Source organism: Agelaius phoeniceus, chromosome 3 (assembly GCF_051311805.1).
Source record: "Agelaius phoeniceus isolate bAgePho1 chromosome 3, bAgePho1.hap1, whole genome shotgun sequence".
NCBI classification, from domain to species: Eukaryota; Metazoa; Chordata; class Aves; order Passeriformes; family Icteridae; genus Agelaius; species Agelaius phoeniceus.
The window spans coordinates 90,855,472-90,870,304 of record NC_135267.1 but is presented as its reverse complement, the minus strand read 5'-3'; the positions used below and the strand labels follow the sequence as shown (position 1 = coordinate 90,870,304).

The window sequence follows — 14,833 nt, the reverse complement described above, 5'->3', positions numbered from 1 at the left end:
ACATCCAAGTAGCACAACTGCTTTTAACCAGGTTCATTTTTAATGTATTAAAAATTCAGCAGCCACATTGGAATCAATATTAAATAATGGAACTGAATATTTTTACAAAGCCTCAAAATTCTTTGCAATTAGCATGGTTTCATAAATCTTTTTGACAGGAAAAGAAAATTATAACTACTGAAGTGAGTAACTTACATAACCTACATAACCTCCTACTTGCTTTACTGCTCCAGAGAGTTTATTGATAGGAGAAGGCAGCCTAATCAAAACCACTGACAGGCAGTATCTGCAGAGAAGATGCCCACAGGCATTTTCAGAAAAAAGGAGACACAACTGTCTGAGTAGACTGTTAAAGGGCCTCCAGTTCAGAGGGAAAACAAGAAACACTACACATTATCAGAAGTGCTGCAAAATTAAAAAGTGTGCTCAAAATACAAGGCATTAATTTAAGTGTGAATCCACTGCTTGGGGATGTCAAGGCAAGGAGATGCATAACTGGGATTATGCAGGAAGCAAAACAGCTAGACAGTATGGAACACAGGAATTTAGTTGTTTTACTTTTTAATGCTGACCATGCTTTTTGCTCCTGGAAAGATGCACACACAACTATTTGTGTACTGTAATTGAGACTGGAACAACAAAAAGTATAATGGTTCTGCTCTTCAAAACTGCTCATGACACTAAGCCACATATTTTATATTAATTTCATCAAAAAACATACTCCTTGAAAAAATAAATATTAGCACTTTGAGATATGTCCCATGAATCTATTTCTATCACTAGCATGCATGCATGTACATATGCACACAGTGTGAGTTAGGTTCACAGGGAATAAGCTATCCATATCTTTAAAAGAAGACAAATCCCTGACATAGCAATAGAAGAACACATCAAGTAAATGTGGACTAAAACAACACAAAAGCCACTGCCAACAGTCTTCATGAAACAAACTTTTTCTTCCTATTCTATGACAGATCTGACAGGGAACAATAAGTTTAAATTAAAAATACAGATATCTACCTTCCCATTAGTCACTGACATAGTTCAAACACAAATTTTTGGCAACAGAGCTACCATAATTAAATTCTCAAACCAAGCATTCCGCAGATCACAAGATTTTATATCTACTCCCCCTAAAATGTGTTTATAAGAGAAGTAACTGAGAAGATCCTTAAGATACTACTATTTTACCCCATGTCCAGCTGGAACTATTTTTATATTGCTTCAGAGATCATCTTCAACAGTACGTTCAACCCCAGACTCGATAATAGTATTTTCTTTTTTCCTTTTAATAACTCTAAGAAGCACAATTTCACAATCCAGATTTTCAAACAGGATTGCTGAGACCCAAACAATGAACTGGTGGAAGGTTATTTGCTGAGAGAGGAAGTAGAGTAATGAAACAGAAAAGTTATCAATGGGTTGATGATGCTTACAATAAAATCCCTCTTCCCAAATGTTAAATGTCATTCAAGTACATAATTAAAATTATGCCTAATGTAGAAAGGCTGAGAGAGAAACTAATGGAAGCACTTACATCCCACTAAATTCACTTGCAAAAATAATCTGAAGAACTGTATACATGCAGAATACTGCAGTATTTAAGAAGATGCAGTATTTACCTCTCAGAGAGTTTCCAGTTTAACAATATAATGTTTTTTCACGCAAGCAATTCTGCACAAAAGCCAGATGACAGATTACAACCCATTCACAAAAGGTTTCATTTTGAGGGCTAGACACTGCAGTCATGGTTTAGCACTCAGAAGACTGACTGAAAAAAGAATGTTTATTTACAGAGACATACAATAGTTTCTTTGCAATTTTCATTCAGTTCTCCCCACCTGAAAAGATGTTCCTTAACAAGAAACAGTTATACAGAAGTACCTTCTGTACCATGTCATACAGAATCAGGCTACACCCACCACTCCTAACACTTGTCTGTGTGCCCTTGAGTCAAACTTTCTCTTAAATAGATTCTGGAGCAGGCAAAAGTGGGGGGGGAAGAAAAAGCTTTCACCAAATATAGATGTCCCATCAACTGGGAAGAAGTTACTTTGAAGGCATGTGATGATAGGAAGGACAGAATTTTACTAGCTAGCAATAAGCACTTGGAAAACAACTGAATCACAGCTAAGTTACAGAAAACCAACTAGTGCTAGGGGTAAATATTAAAAAAAGAAAACTCAAAGCAGACTCTAAGTCTGTAAGACTTCAAGGGAAGGTTTGGATTAAGCATGATACACAGTTTAGAGTGTTGATAATGCTTCTTCAGAAAAGATGCAAAAACTGGTTTTACTTTTTCTGAAATAACCTAACTCAGAAGCCCTTATTATACTCTTGAGTGTCAGCAGATCTTCCATTCATTTAGCACCAGTTCTTTGGCTTTATCACTTTTCAGAACAGAACCTGGAGTGGCTTAAATTAAGCCAAAAATCATGTGCTTAAAGTTTTCATGTGCTGTGCCTGGGGAGATGTCAATAACATCTAACTTCTAGAACCAATTCATAAATGCTGCTAAAAACTGACATCTCCAGAGATTAAACATTGTGTTTGTTTCAGTAGCAACTTGATGCTACACAACTCTAGCATCTATGTTTATTTAATTAATTTCTAACAACATATTCCACTTTTATACATAACAAGTGGGTGGATTGTTTAACTGCATTTTCAAAATAAATTTAAGAATAAAACCATGGATGTTGCAGTGTTCTTTTTAAAAGTGTGCTGCACACTTAAAAGAACACCCCAGGAGATTAAAATTCTGCTGTGACACTGGGGCACACATATCATTCTACTGTGACGTGTCAGAGATTACCTGCTTCCGTTCTTTCATTTATTTTTCAGAAGAATGAAGCTTTCTAACCTTGTGGGCTGCTTTTAGTAACTGACACGTAAAAGAACATCTGCAGCAAATATGTTCATATTTGAGTATATCATAGGTGAGATTTAGAGACAGTCTTCTGAGGGCAGCAAAGGTTTCTGGTGTTCTTTTTAAACACAAATATTGCTAACATGTCATGTCAGCTGACAAATACGTGGTCAGATATTTGACAGGGAAAAATAACACTGCATTTAAAAATAAAAAATAGAACTGGAATGTGAAAAAAATATAGACAAGGCACACTTAGATCAGGACCAAGAATATAGTTTTGATGAAATTACAGAAATATTTTTAATTGTCTCCTGTAAAACCTACTTGTGTTGTAACAATCCTTGCATTGGAATCATTAACCCCATGTCAGATGATCCTTGATGTTAAAGAGCAGTAATGCAGAAACAGAACCCAGCATAGTCCTGGCACTGCAAGGACAACTGCTGCTGAAAGAACTTGAAAACCAAGACACACTTTGGCAAAACTGTCATTCAAAGTGACAGATTTATGTAGACAATATACATTTTTCATATTTACTTCTTCTGACATTGCTGAATTATGAAAAAATTCCACAATGCAACTTAACTAGGCTCACCTGACTAGACTAGGTTTTAGTTGCCCATTTTAACATTTGTGTTCTTTCCCTGACCCTTATCACTTATTAAACAGCTGGATGCTGTTTTAAAATATAGGAAACCTATTTCCCTACTAACAAAGATAGATTTCAGAAGCATAAACTCAAAATAAATGGGAAACCTTTTATTTTTTAACTACATAGAAAACACCAAGAAAAAATGTATGGCAGATTGATTTATGCTGAGGTTATGGTAAAGACCAAAGCTAATTTCAGATATGCTTTAAGAATTACATTAATTTTTTGCTCCTTTAATAGGACTAAATTATATGCCAATTATCTGCATGCCGTGACAGGACGAGTAACAGCAAAAGGTACAGAAAACAGAAAGGTTCTAACTACAGGGGAGGCAAAACTCAAAAGAATTTACTATATTTGACTCCAAGGGTAATTCTATCTTGTCTTTTAGATCACAGCAAAACAGCATAATATTGTATAACTACAAAGGCAAATATACAACATTTGAAATTATTCAAAAGTGGTAGTAAGGAGAACGAGTCACAAAACTACAGATTTTGCACCTGGGACGAATAATCCTGAGCATCAGCACAGGGTGAAACCAGCTGGGTCAGAAACCAACAGCCCCAAGGGAAAAAATATATGGGTTAGAGTGGATGCCAAGGGCACATCCTCACTGCTCACAGGGCAAACCACACATGGGAATATGTTCATTAGAACAAAAGCAGCAGCAGATCAGTGAGGCTGCACATGGAATCCCCCATCACATTCTGGGTTGCCAAGTCCAGAAGAGATCAGAACACACAAGAGAGGGTCCAGCAAAGAGCTGCTCAGATGGACATGGCCCACAGAACATGCCCAGTAAGAAGAAGCTGAAGGAGCCAGGTTTGCTCTGTTGGACAAAGAGGAGGTCCAGGGAAGATCTAACAGCAGCCTACTACCACTTGAAGGAATCAAAGAGTAGAGAGCTAATAATCTTCTTGAAGTAGCTGCAGAGACTACAGAAAGGACCAATGGTCACAAATCATAGCCTGGAAGTTTTAAATTGTGCAGGGGAATGAAGCACTCTTACTCAGAATAGTTATGAAATGTCCTTGAAACTCTGGAGGTTTTAACTCATCCAAAGACATCACCGACCTGATGTAGTGTTGCTAGCATTCATACTCTCAATGGGAATCAAGGACACAGAGATCCCTCTACAGTTTGTATGGTTCCAGTCAGCCACTTACCACTCTGCCATAATGGTTTTAACACTGCCTTCTAAAAAGATCAATGTTTTTCTTGTCTTCCTGCATTTGCTGGCCATCACAAGCCACTGCAAGTGCAGTAAACAATAGATCCTGCTCAGAACAAAATTCTTGTTTTTATTAAGTCTTAAAGCTAGTAACTTAGTCTTTAATTCAGCACAAACTTATTTTTGCCACATTGTACAATAGAGAAACATAGAAATAAAAATAATCACTTAAATATATACTACTTCTGAAATAAAATTATGAAAGCTCCTGATTAACAGTCCCTCTGGATGACCACTAGAGAACCATCACTATTTTTACTCAGACAGACAATAGGAGAGCACAAGTTCCTTTAGAAATAGAGAATATACACAAATTTTAATTTGCCTCAGATAATTTTGTTTAAAGAATATACCTCAGAATTAAATTCCTGAAATCACATACTGTTTCAGGACTCATGACAAACTGCTTTCAATAAAACATTTCACACGCAAAAGAGAATTTTAGTGCTGCCTCAGAAAGCAAAATGGCCATGTAATTTTGTGGGAGGCCACAATGAAGCCTGGAAAAAACAACTGTAAAAAAAAAGCCAACTGGTGTAATGCATTGGCTAATAAGCCCAAGAGCAAGGATACAGAAGATTATTGCATACTTGTTTTTCTAGACCTAGCATGATATAGGACACCTCTTCCGTGACAAAAAGGCACAACTTTCCTGCAACCTCATCAAATCAGTAACAAAAAAGAATTCAGATTTCATTTCTACCCCACATGAAATGGAAAACACTATGAAGGGGAAAGAAGCATCATCATAAACATGTGGGGTTTGGACCTTTAATAAAGATGTGGTGACTCTGTACCTTCAATAAATCCAACATTTGTTTTGTTAGTAAGTAGAAAACACTTAAATCCCAGAACAGTAAGCAAAATAGTTTAAGTTCACTGACTTGAAAAAACAGTCTTTTATGCTACACAGACCTAAAATAAATACTTAAAAGGAACTAAGAATATGCCACTATATCTTGGTTTTCATTTTCCTTCAGATAGAAGTGCTAGAATAAACATTCATACTAGTTTACATTGCTGTGTTTTTTATGAGGTTAATAACTGAACTGCCAATCAAAACCTGTATAAATACAGCAGTTAAATACCCTCTGCTTTAGAGGCACTTTTATTTACAAGAAAGCTAGCCAAGATTTCTAAAGGACTGCATAGTCTGGTTTGCTTTGATCTCTTAAGCACAAGTTTCTTTATACCTCTTGTTTTGCTATTTATTACACTCTTTGTGTGATCAGGAATGGAAAGAGCACCTGCATAGAACAAAAAAAAAAAAAATCAGGAAAAGTGTGACTTAAGAGGAATACTTATGCAACACACAGATCAATGAAGTAACTTGTGAAGAGCACTTCTACAAGAACACTTTTGCTGTGATGATAAAGAAGTATGCATACAATGGGCTCAGAATAAAAACAGGGGACCAGCATTTAACCCAACATCACAGATACAACCCCATACCTACAGCAACACATTAATCACCACTCAACTTTAATACACATAGACAAAGTACCTTTATATATATGAATGTATGTAAAACTATCTAAAACTGAGTTGAATTATTTTACATATAATTACTATTAACAAACTTTTTTTTAGGACATTGAACTGTGCATATGAGTATATGTACATACAAATATATGTACACAAAAAGATGTAACTAAAATTAAGAGATATGCATATATGTATCTAGAAAGTTTCCAAGAAACTTTCAACCACTGTCTATAACACTATTATCTTTAATCTCTTACCACAAATTTAGCATTGTAAATTTCAGCTCCAATAATCCACACTTTCTCTCTGGTGGTATTCTGTGAGGCATAGCTGCTTTTTACTTAGCATAGTTAATGAATAAGGGATACGGATAATATGCACAGATCAAAATAGAATAATTACCTCCATTCATACTAATGAAAACTTTTATCACTACAGGAAAAACTAAATTACCTACTCATGTGGCTAGTTTACACTGATTTTTGTTTTATGGAACGAATTTTATTCACTTGTTAGAAACAAACATTACCATTATGCCCCTAATTTATTTAAAGCAAGTTAATGAACTGGAGTTACCTTGGGCCAGCATATACAGTTTAAGGATGTCTCACTTTGGGTAAACTCATTCAGGTCATTTTACCACATCTTTCATCCTTCTATTTTCTGGTTCTGACTTAAGACAGGATGTTATGAAGATACTCCCTGTTCAGGAGAACAGAGATACACGTTTGCACAGCAATGATTTAACTGTGTTTTAGGCCCCAGAAATGTGACTGTGATTTATGTGGGTTATTGCTTTTCTGACTCTGTATAGACAAGGTAAGATCTTGAAGTAAAAATGGTTCTGTAGATTTCAGGTATTTTATCAAAAAGAGAAAGACACACACTGTGCTCCTAAAACCAGCAGAAATCATACAGACAGGAGTTTCTTCAGCCTCGAGAAGAAAAATCCCTATTTTCTGCTACAGGGGATTTTAGAGTTTTAGTTTAGACCTGCAAAACAAACAGAGTAATTAAGGAAATAACACAGAGGGAAACAGATTTGTTTAGGAGCTTGTTTTCAGTTTGTTTCTGTTTCTGCACAGAACTTTCATAAATTTTACCTTCAACTTACAAGTTAATAGTACCTTATCATCATTATTCTTGCTATAAAGGCACTTAGGGAGCCTGTTCAAAAAAATGTTTAAACAAGCATATTGTTATTGAACTATTAATCAGCAAGCCGTAATGGTTATCTGAGTCAGCCTGAACTTTTGCATGTTTTCTTGAGACACTTCTAAGATTAAGTCTTCTAAATCTGTCAAAGTCAATAAAAAAAAAGAGAGACTGAGTATTAAAAACAAGAAGTTGAACAAAATAAATGTGGCCTATTTTTGGCACACAGAAGGGCAAGGGGTTTTTTTTTCCTTAACAAAAACAACCCCCTCACAAGGCAATGTACTGCAACAAATCCTTAATAACTACTTTGAAAGCATTCACCAGAACAAGTGAGGTGCCATGGAAGGAACAGGCTGCAAAAAGTGATACAGAAGGAACCAGAGGAAAAGCACCAGAGGCACTGAAATGGCTCAGTCACCTCACAAAACCCCACTGTCAGTGACACACTATTCCAACTGGAGAGCTGCAACAGGCCAATGCTGCCAGAGAAAATCCGCTAGGGAATCACAAATGGGATCCAAGCTCAGCAATCCCAAGCCTTGCCCAGCACACAGGCCAGAGGCACAGAGCTCAGAGAGGCCAGTCCTGTGAATGGAGCCATACGTGCACATCCCTGCTGGAGCCAGCACGAGAGGCTCAGCCTTCCTGGAGCCACGGCCCCGGTCACCACCGCTAACATGGAGCTGGTGCTCAGCTGGCACATGGGAATTCTGCCACTGGTGTGTCTCCATGCTGGCACCGAGCATTTAAGGGCTGGAGTCACTGTGAGCATCCCCTCCGGGCGCTCACCTAAGAGCTATCCCATTTTACCACTCTGATGTGCCACTACAGCCTGACCACGTTAGTACCACCGATGTTTCTTTTGGCTTACCGCAAAACAGGACTGGCCACTCCTCTGTGGGCAACGCTCACCCATCCCAAAAGTCCTACAGAGCTTAGCATGACCCACTGAAAATGTCTAACAAGCTTGCTGTTAAGGTTGACAAACATCCTTGATGTCAGACAGACTTTTCAGGTGCTAAGTTAGAAATACTGGAAGTGTTAGCCTGTCAGGAGTGGGATTCGTAACAGGAATCATGTATATACAATGCAGTCTATGTATTTGAAGCTATAACTCAAGAGGAGCTTAGAGAAAAGAAAGATAATATCAGATTGATTTAATCTAGGAAATAATATTACGAAATGTGAGGTTTGCATGGGAACATTCACTTTTTAGTGATTTCCTCTAACTTTTCACAGCGTTAAATGTGATTCTTTATGGTCTTAAAAACCTTAACATTAAAGAAAAAGCATATAATTTAGAAGATAAAATAGACCAACTTAAGTGTTTTTAGAAGTTAATTTGATTTCACTCAGTGACCTTCAAGTGTGCGAGCAACCACTTACTGAGAAGTGCTGAACACTCAACTTGCAATAAAAACAAGGAAAGCAGAGGGCAGTCATGCAGGGCATCTTCATAACCTGTTAACATCTACATAGTTTTCAACTTATTGTAATTAAAAGATAAGTTTCCCCCTTGCAGAGTTTGAAGTCATTAACATCTATTGACAGCTATAAATTAAAATAAAGACAATGTAGACAGCAAGAAAAGTTTTCTTTCTTTACAAACAGATCTAAACCAACACTGAAAACATGGCAGCATTCATACTCCAATTCCAGGCAGCATGAGTATTAACTCCACAGAAAATCTGTGTTGACAACATATGCATTATCCCTTCACTACACTATAAATACATAGGAGCTTCCCTCCTCCCAAAATGCAAATATATACATATATACACTAGTTTTGAAATGTAAAAATCATCAGGTTGCACAATATCATCTCAGCCTTGCTTAAAACCCTGTTTTTTAATTTAAGAGTTGAAGTTTTCCTTCTTGAAACCTCCTCCACCAAAGGTGAGAAGCAGAGGGAATTTTCCCACTTCCCACTCTTTCTTTTAATCCCAGCCTATACCCGAGGCCACTGGTCACTCTTCCTAAGGACTTTGCAACATTTGCATTCCAAATCAAAAAAATTCATTTTCACATAAACCAGGATGATCCTTTTTTATTACCATAAAGACTGAAACTTGTTCTAAGTCAAATGACAAACTGCCTCAAAGGCAATTCCTGATCATGCTTATCCTTTGGGATGGGGGCAAGGGGGAATTTAAAAGAAAAAAAGTCTGAAATACCAAGAATTTGATAAGAAGAGTCTTATTAAATATCTGATGACAAGTATCTTGTTCACTAACGAGCAGTAAATTAGCATTGTACTACAGACCAAAAAGAAATCTGACTTATACATATATATATGTGAAAGTACCACTATTATTACTGGAACTCCTTTGGACAGAAAATAATTCCTCTATGATGAGAAATTTCATTTCAAAATTAATTTCAGCTAACTGCACATGTAAGTTATTTTCATTTTCAGGTCTGCATTAACTATCATAATACACATATAGGTTCATATCAAGACATCCTAATTTTTTATGTGACACTGGAAACTACAATCAACTACAGCAAAAATCTACTGTAGACGATTTGCAATCTGTAGCAATACTAAGACAAAAAAGAAATGACCATGAAAGAAACAGAACTATGAAGCACACACTGCACTCCAGCTTCTTCAAAAGTGCATGGAATGAGCAAATCTACATTGCAAATTGACTGCACAAGAAAAAAGAAGTGGCTATTTAATCAAAAAAGTCATTGGCGTACAGAACTCCTTGCTGTCCAAAGTCCCATTCAATCAATTCACATTAAACCAAGCACAGTACTCAGGTCTTCAATGGGCCCCTCGGGGTGGTGCCTCCAAGAGAGCTGCAGAGGAACTTTTTATAAGGGTCTGTAGGAATAGGATAAGAGAGAGTGGCTTTACACTGACAGAGGGCAGGATTAGATCAGATATCAGGAAGAAATTCTTCACTGTGAAGCACTGGAACAGGTTGCCTAGAAAATTTATGGATGTCCTGGCCCTCAAAGTGTTCAAGGCCAGGTTGGATAGGGATTTGAGCAATCTGGTCTAGTGGAAGGTGCCCCTTTCCCTGGCAGGGGCATTGGAACAAGCTGTTCTTTCAGTTCTCTTTTAACTGATGTCATTCTATGATGCCAGAGCAGGCAGAGGGAGGATGTGCCTGGAAGCTGAGACTCTCTCCTGAGTCACTGCCGGGCTGGAGGGCAGATCCCAGGGCACAGTTCAAGTTCTGAGCAGCAGTGGGGCTGGGGGACAGCTCACAGCTGATCCCACCTTAGCCAGGCAAGCCAGGATGCAGGAGGCACAGCAATATGAAGTGTCTCAGTGCACCAACACAAACACCTGTGCTTTGAAGGGCTCAGAAAAGGGGGGGTATTTTCTCTAAAGCACACCATGATGTGTCTGTGCAGAACACACTTTCTGTAACCAACTATCAACGGGCACAATGCAAAGACTTCTTTCCAACCTTCCTCAGTACTTTGAATTTATCTGGCTAGAATTACATTCCAAGTCTTGTAGATTTTAAATTATCATAGCATTTAAGAAAATTGTATTGCCAAATCAAGTATATGAAACTAAACCCTCTGTAAGAAAGTGCTAACTGGGCCATTTTACAAACGCAAATTCTCTGAAATTCAGAACATCATTTAGCCAAATACACACCCTTACACCTATATACAGACACCATCACACACACTTGCAGCAGCATTAGAAGTTTTGATACAGTCTTCCTCAGAAAGTGAAAAGCCAGAGGAGTTCTAACTTTATTTTCCCTAGAAGAAAAAGCTCAACATGGATAGTTACATGGACCACTGTAAAGAGCCTTCACACAACTCCTCTCTCTTCTACTTGCAAGACTGCAAACAGCTGTTATTTTTTCACATATTAATTTTCCAACTCATCATCTTTTTCATCTATGCTAAAATTAAAAAGATGCATCAATACTTCATGTTCCAGCAAAGCTTTCTGAAAGTCTACACAAACCACCCCAACTCTATCAGTATTATAGGAACTCTTTCTGAGAAACCAGTCAGAAAGTCCATCCCTTTTTAGAGAGATGCCCAGAACAACCCAGTAATAACCTAATTCCCTGCTGACACAAAAATGACAGATTTACCCTCCTAATCTGAAGCCTAGATTAGGAAACCTAGGCAGAGTCCTAATGGGAGAGTTGGTCTCTGGACAGACTGTCCCTTAATGTAAACAGAACATCCTCAAGGCAACAGAACAAGCATTCTAAAGCCAGGTAACTTTCACAAAAGCTCCTATAGATTCAAGGTGTGAAAATGCCAGTGTGTCACAGACACCTTTTCATTAAAATCCTTTCATTAGGATTTTCCCTGCTGAGAAGGTTCAGCAACAAGATGTAAACAATGGTTATCTGCTGCTGTGGAATGCAACAGGTCCATCTGTGATTGGCCCATCTTGGATGATTATAATGAATGGCCAATCAAGGCTGAATTATCTCGGACAGAGTCTGAGACACCTGGCTTTTGTTATCATTCTTTTCTATTCTATTCTTAGCTAGCCTTCTGAGGAAACCTTTCCTTCTATTCTTTTAGTATAGTTATAATGAAATATATATATACATATATCATAAAATAATAAATCAAGCCTTCTGAACATGGAGTCAACATTCTCATCTCTTGCCTCATCCAAGAACCCCTGTGAACACTGTCACACCAGTGCTTTGGAAGTGGGGAAAAAATTACTTGGTTTTAATAGATGAATTTTGTTTGAGCAAAGCACTCCTGGAGTTAAAGCTCCAGAAGAGAAGCAGCCAAGCACAGCTGCACCCAGGGATGAGGCTGCAGGGAGCTGTGCAGTAATGGTGACACCTCGTGGTGCCAAACCACAGAAACACAGACCTCTCTCTTTCCAAACACAGCCCACCTTATACCCACCTGTGGGGCTCCTGCAGAGACAGGAGCTACAAATCAAATCTCTGCCTGCTTTCACACCGCCTGTATCTCACAGACCTGTCTTAAGAAGTGTCCTCCTAACCCCTGTGCAGTTTTGACAAGCACACATGGAAAACAGCAGAAGTGATTTCACGCAATGTTTAATGCACAACCACTAAATGAACTGATGAAGAAAGGAAAGTCAGCCCAGCTTTAACATCTTTTGGTTAAAATGAATATAGAGAAATTACTGTAAACAAAAGTTTCAGAGAAGCAAGTCAACAGGGCCAGTTACATAAAAATTAACATTGTCATTAAAAAATTTAATTGACCACCATAAAATATTCCTTTCCTTTGTTCTGGTATCTCCCATATCCACCAGAAGCTCAAATGCATTACTTTCTGCACCTTCACAAACAGAAATCTCAGATTCCACAGATCATCACACTGCATGCATTTAAGAAGTCACTTTGCCTCCCCACTGCAGAAGTTAGTGCCAAATTTTTCCCAAAGATACAAGTTTAAAAAAGCAGGGTGTCTCTTTCAGTAAGTGCTCAATATAAAAACTAAAGGAAAAAAGCAACTTTAAATGCTGTTATAAAACCAAAGTAGGAAGGCAAGAAGTGAAAAGCACTTTTTATTGCTCTGCTTGAGCTTCAGGAGGATTAGAGGAGTGAATTTAGAATTGACTTGGGTATGTGACAAAACAAGAATAATTTCATGCAGTACAGCAGCTAACATTTCAAATTGTTTTGGGGAAAGAGTTATTTTCTAAGGGAAATCTCCCTCCAGTTTCCCACCCGTATTTCTTCCTCATGTTCATACATGCACAGTAACTAAGTTTTTGAAGAGACACCTGAAATCAACTATTTCACACAGCTAAAGTGGCATCTATGTAGCATCTAAAAGATAACAGATCAGTATCATCCCAAGACAGTATCATCTAGTTTTCCAAAATATGCATGAAAAATTTATTAGTTACACGGATCAACAGTAAGTAACCACTATAAAAAGGGTGGAATTTCTGAAGGTAAATTGTAACAATTGCCTTCTTTCAGAAATTGCATGCCTTGCCTGTGATGTGAAAATCCATTAGGAATTTCTGAAATGGTTACCATAATATCCATACCATGACCACTCTACAGCCCCACGGGCTTACCCAGGAATACTTTTTAATGAGTTTATTCTACATCCAGGGTTATTTTCACATCCCTCCTAGAGCAGAAACCTCAGTTACAGAGAGCAGGGCATGGATATGCTTCATTTGCTGAAAAAGCTAAAGGAAGAGGCCCAAAGAAAACATAGGGGTCCTTGTGCAGTAACTGGAGGGTGCAAAGAAACTGGAATGCTCAGGACTGGGGAGTTTTTAAGAGTCAGAGGAGAATTGTTTTTACATAAAGTGAAATAGTAAGGGATTTGAAGCAGGACTACAGAATCCAAGGCCAGTATCCCTTGGAAGAGAAATAGCTCTGCAAGCTCCAATTTTTAGAGCTTGGAGGAAAGAGGTATGACAGTGTTCTAGAGCAGGAAGACTAAAGGGAAAATCAAATAAGTAGGGGTGAAATTAACTCCAGGCCTGCTCTAGAAGGACGTGAACGCATGTGTAACCACTGTACCTCTTCTCCTTTACCCCCTTTCTCTTTGCTCTCAAGAGCAATAGGTCTGGTTTGTGACCATGAGAGCCCCTGGCTTTGGGAAGAGTGACTGGTAGCAAAACCTCCCAGCCACATTCCACTCCTGTTAAATTGCACCTGAGTACAAATTAACTCTGTGTTTAACAACAGATATTTTTGGCCCTACCACTTACCTCTTGGCAGCACGGTTTATGCACAGCTAGATGTTCTTGTAACATCGTGATTCAAATATATCCATAAAGCAAGCAACATTTCCAAATTGCTGTTGGCTAAGGTCATGTTTTGCAAACTTCTAACTGATACCAAGTGAAGCTTACCTATTTTTTTTGGAATTTTCATCTCTCTCTCTTTTAACTCCAAAAATTCTTGTAATCAGAGCGCTAAAAAGAAGCGTAGATGAATTTCGTACCTAGAGGAAAAAATAAGAACTATGCTTGAAAAATCCCTTTGAAACGTATGATTTTTTTTAAAACATAGCCATTAATGTACAGTCAAAAAAAATAACAGCTGAGTGAAAAGCATGCTACAGGTCAACATAGGAAACTATTAATTCAGAACATCCTTCCAATGAAGATGGTACAACTGGAAAGGTCAGGTTCTTTGGAGATATCTATCTTTATTATAAAGAACACATCCAGATTTTCAGTGGTTCAAAGCATTCACCCTTATGCAGAGCAGATCATGAAGTGTTCTACCTGAACGTGCCATATGGGATCTTCAATTCAAGAGCAAAGTAACAGTGAGAATGAATGCAAATGCACTTCTTACTAGCTAAGTGCACTGACTCAAAATTTAACAGCCAGAGAGACTTTAACCTATAAGGTAATCTTTGTCCCTACTTTTTGTAGACATCAGCACTTCAAACTAAGAAAAATTAAACAAAACCAAAAAACAAGACCAAAATTATGACTTTTTTGCCGGTCTACATTATTTTTTAC

At 37.8% G+C, this 14,833-nt stretch overlaps 1 protein-coding gene across 1 annotated transcript in view; it reads right to left on the bottom strand.

Moving 5' to 3' along the window:
- The window catches only part of THADA (THADA armadillo repeat containing), a 153,210-nt gene that overhangs the window by 103,569 nt on the left and 34,808 nt on the right, over positions 1-14,833 (bottom strand). Inside the window, exon 26 of the mRNA XM_077175845.1 lies at positions 14,213-14,304. Coding sequence (XP_077031960.1) covers positions 14,213-14,304 — 92 coding nt within the window. The remainder of the gene's footprint in view (positions 1-14,212; positions 14,305-14,833) is intronic.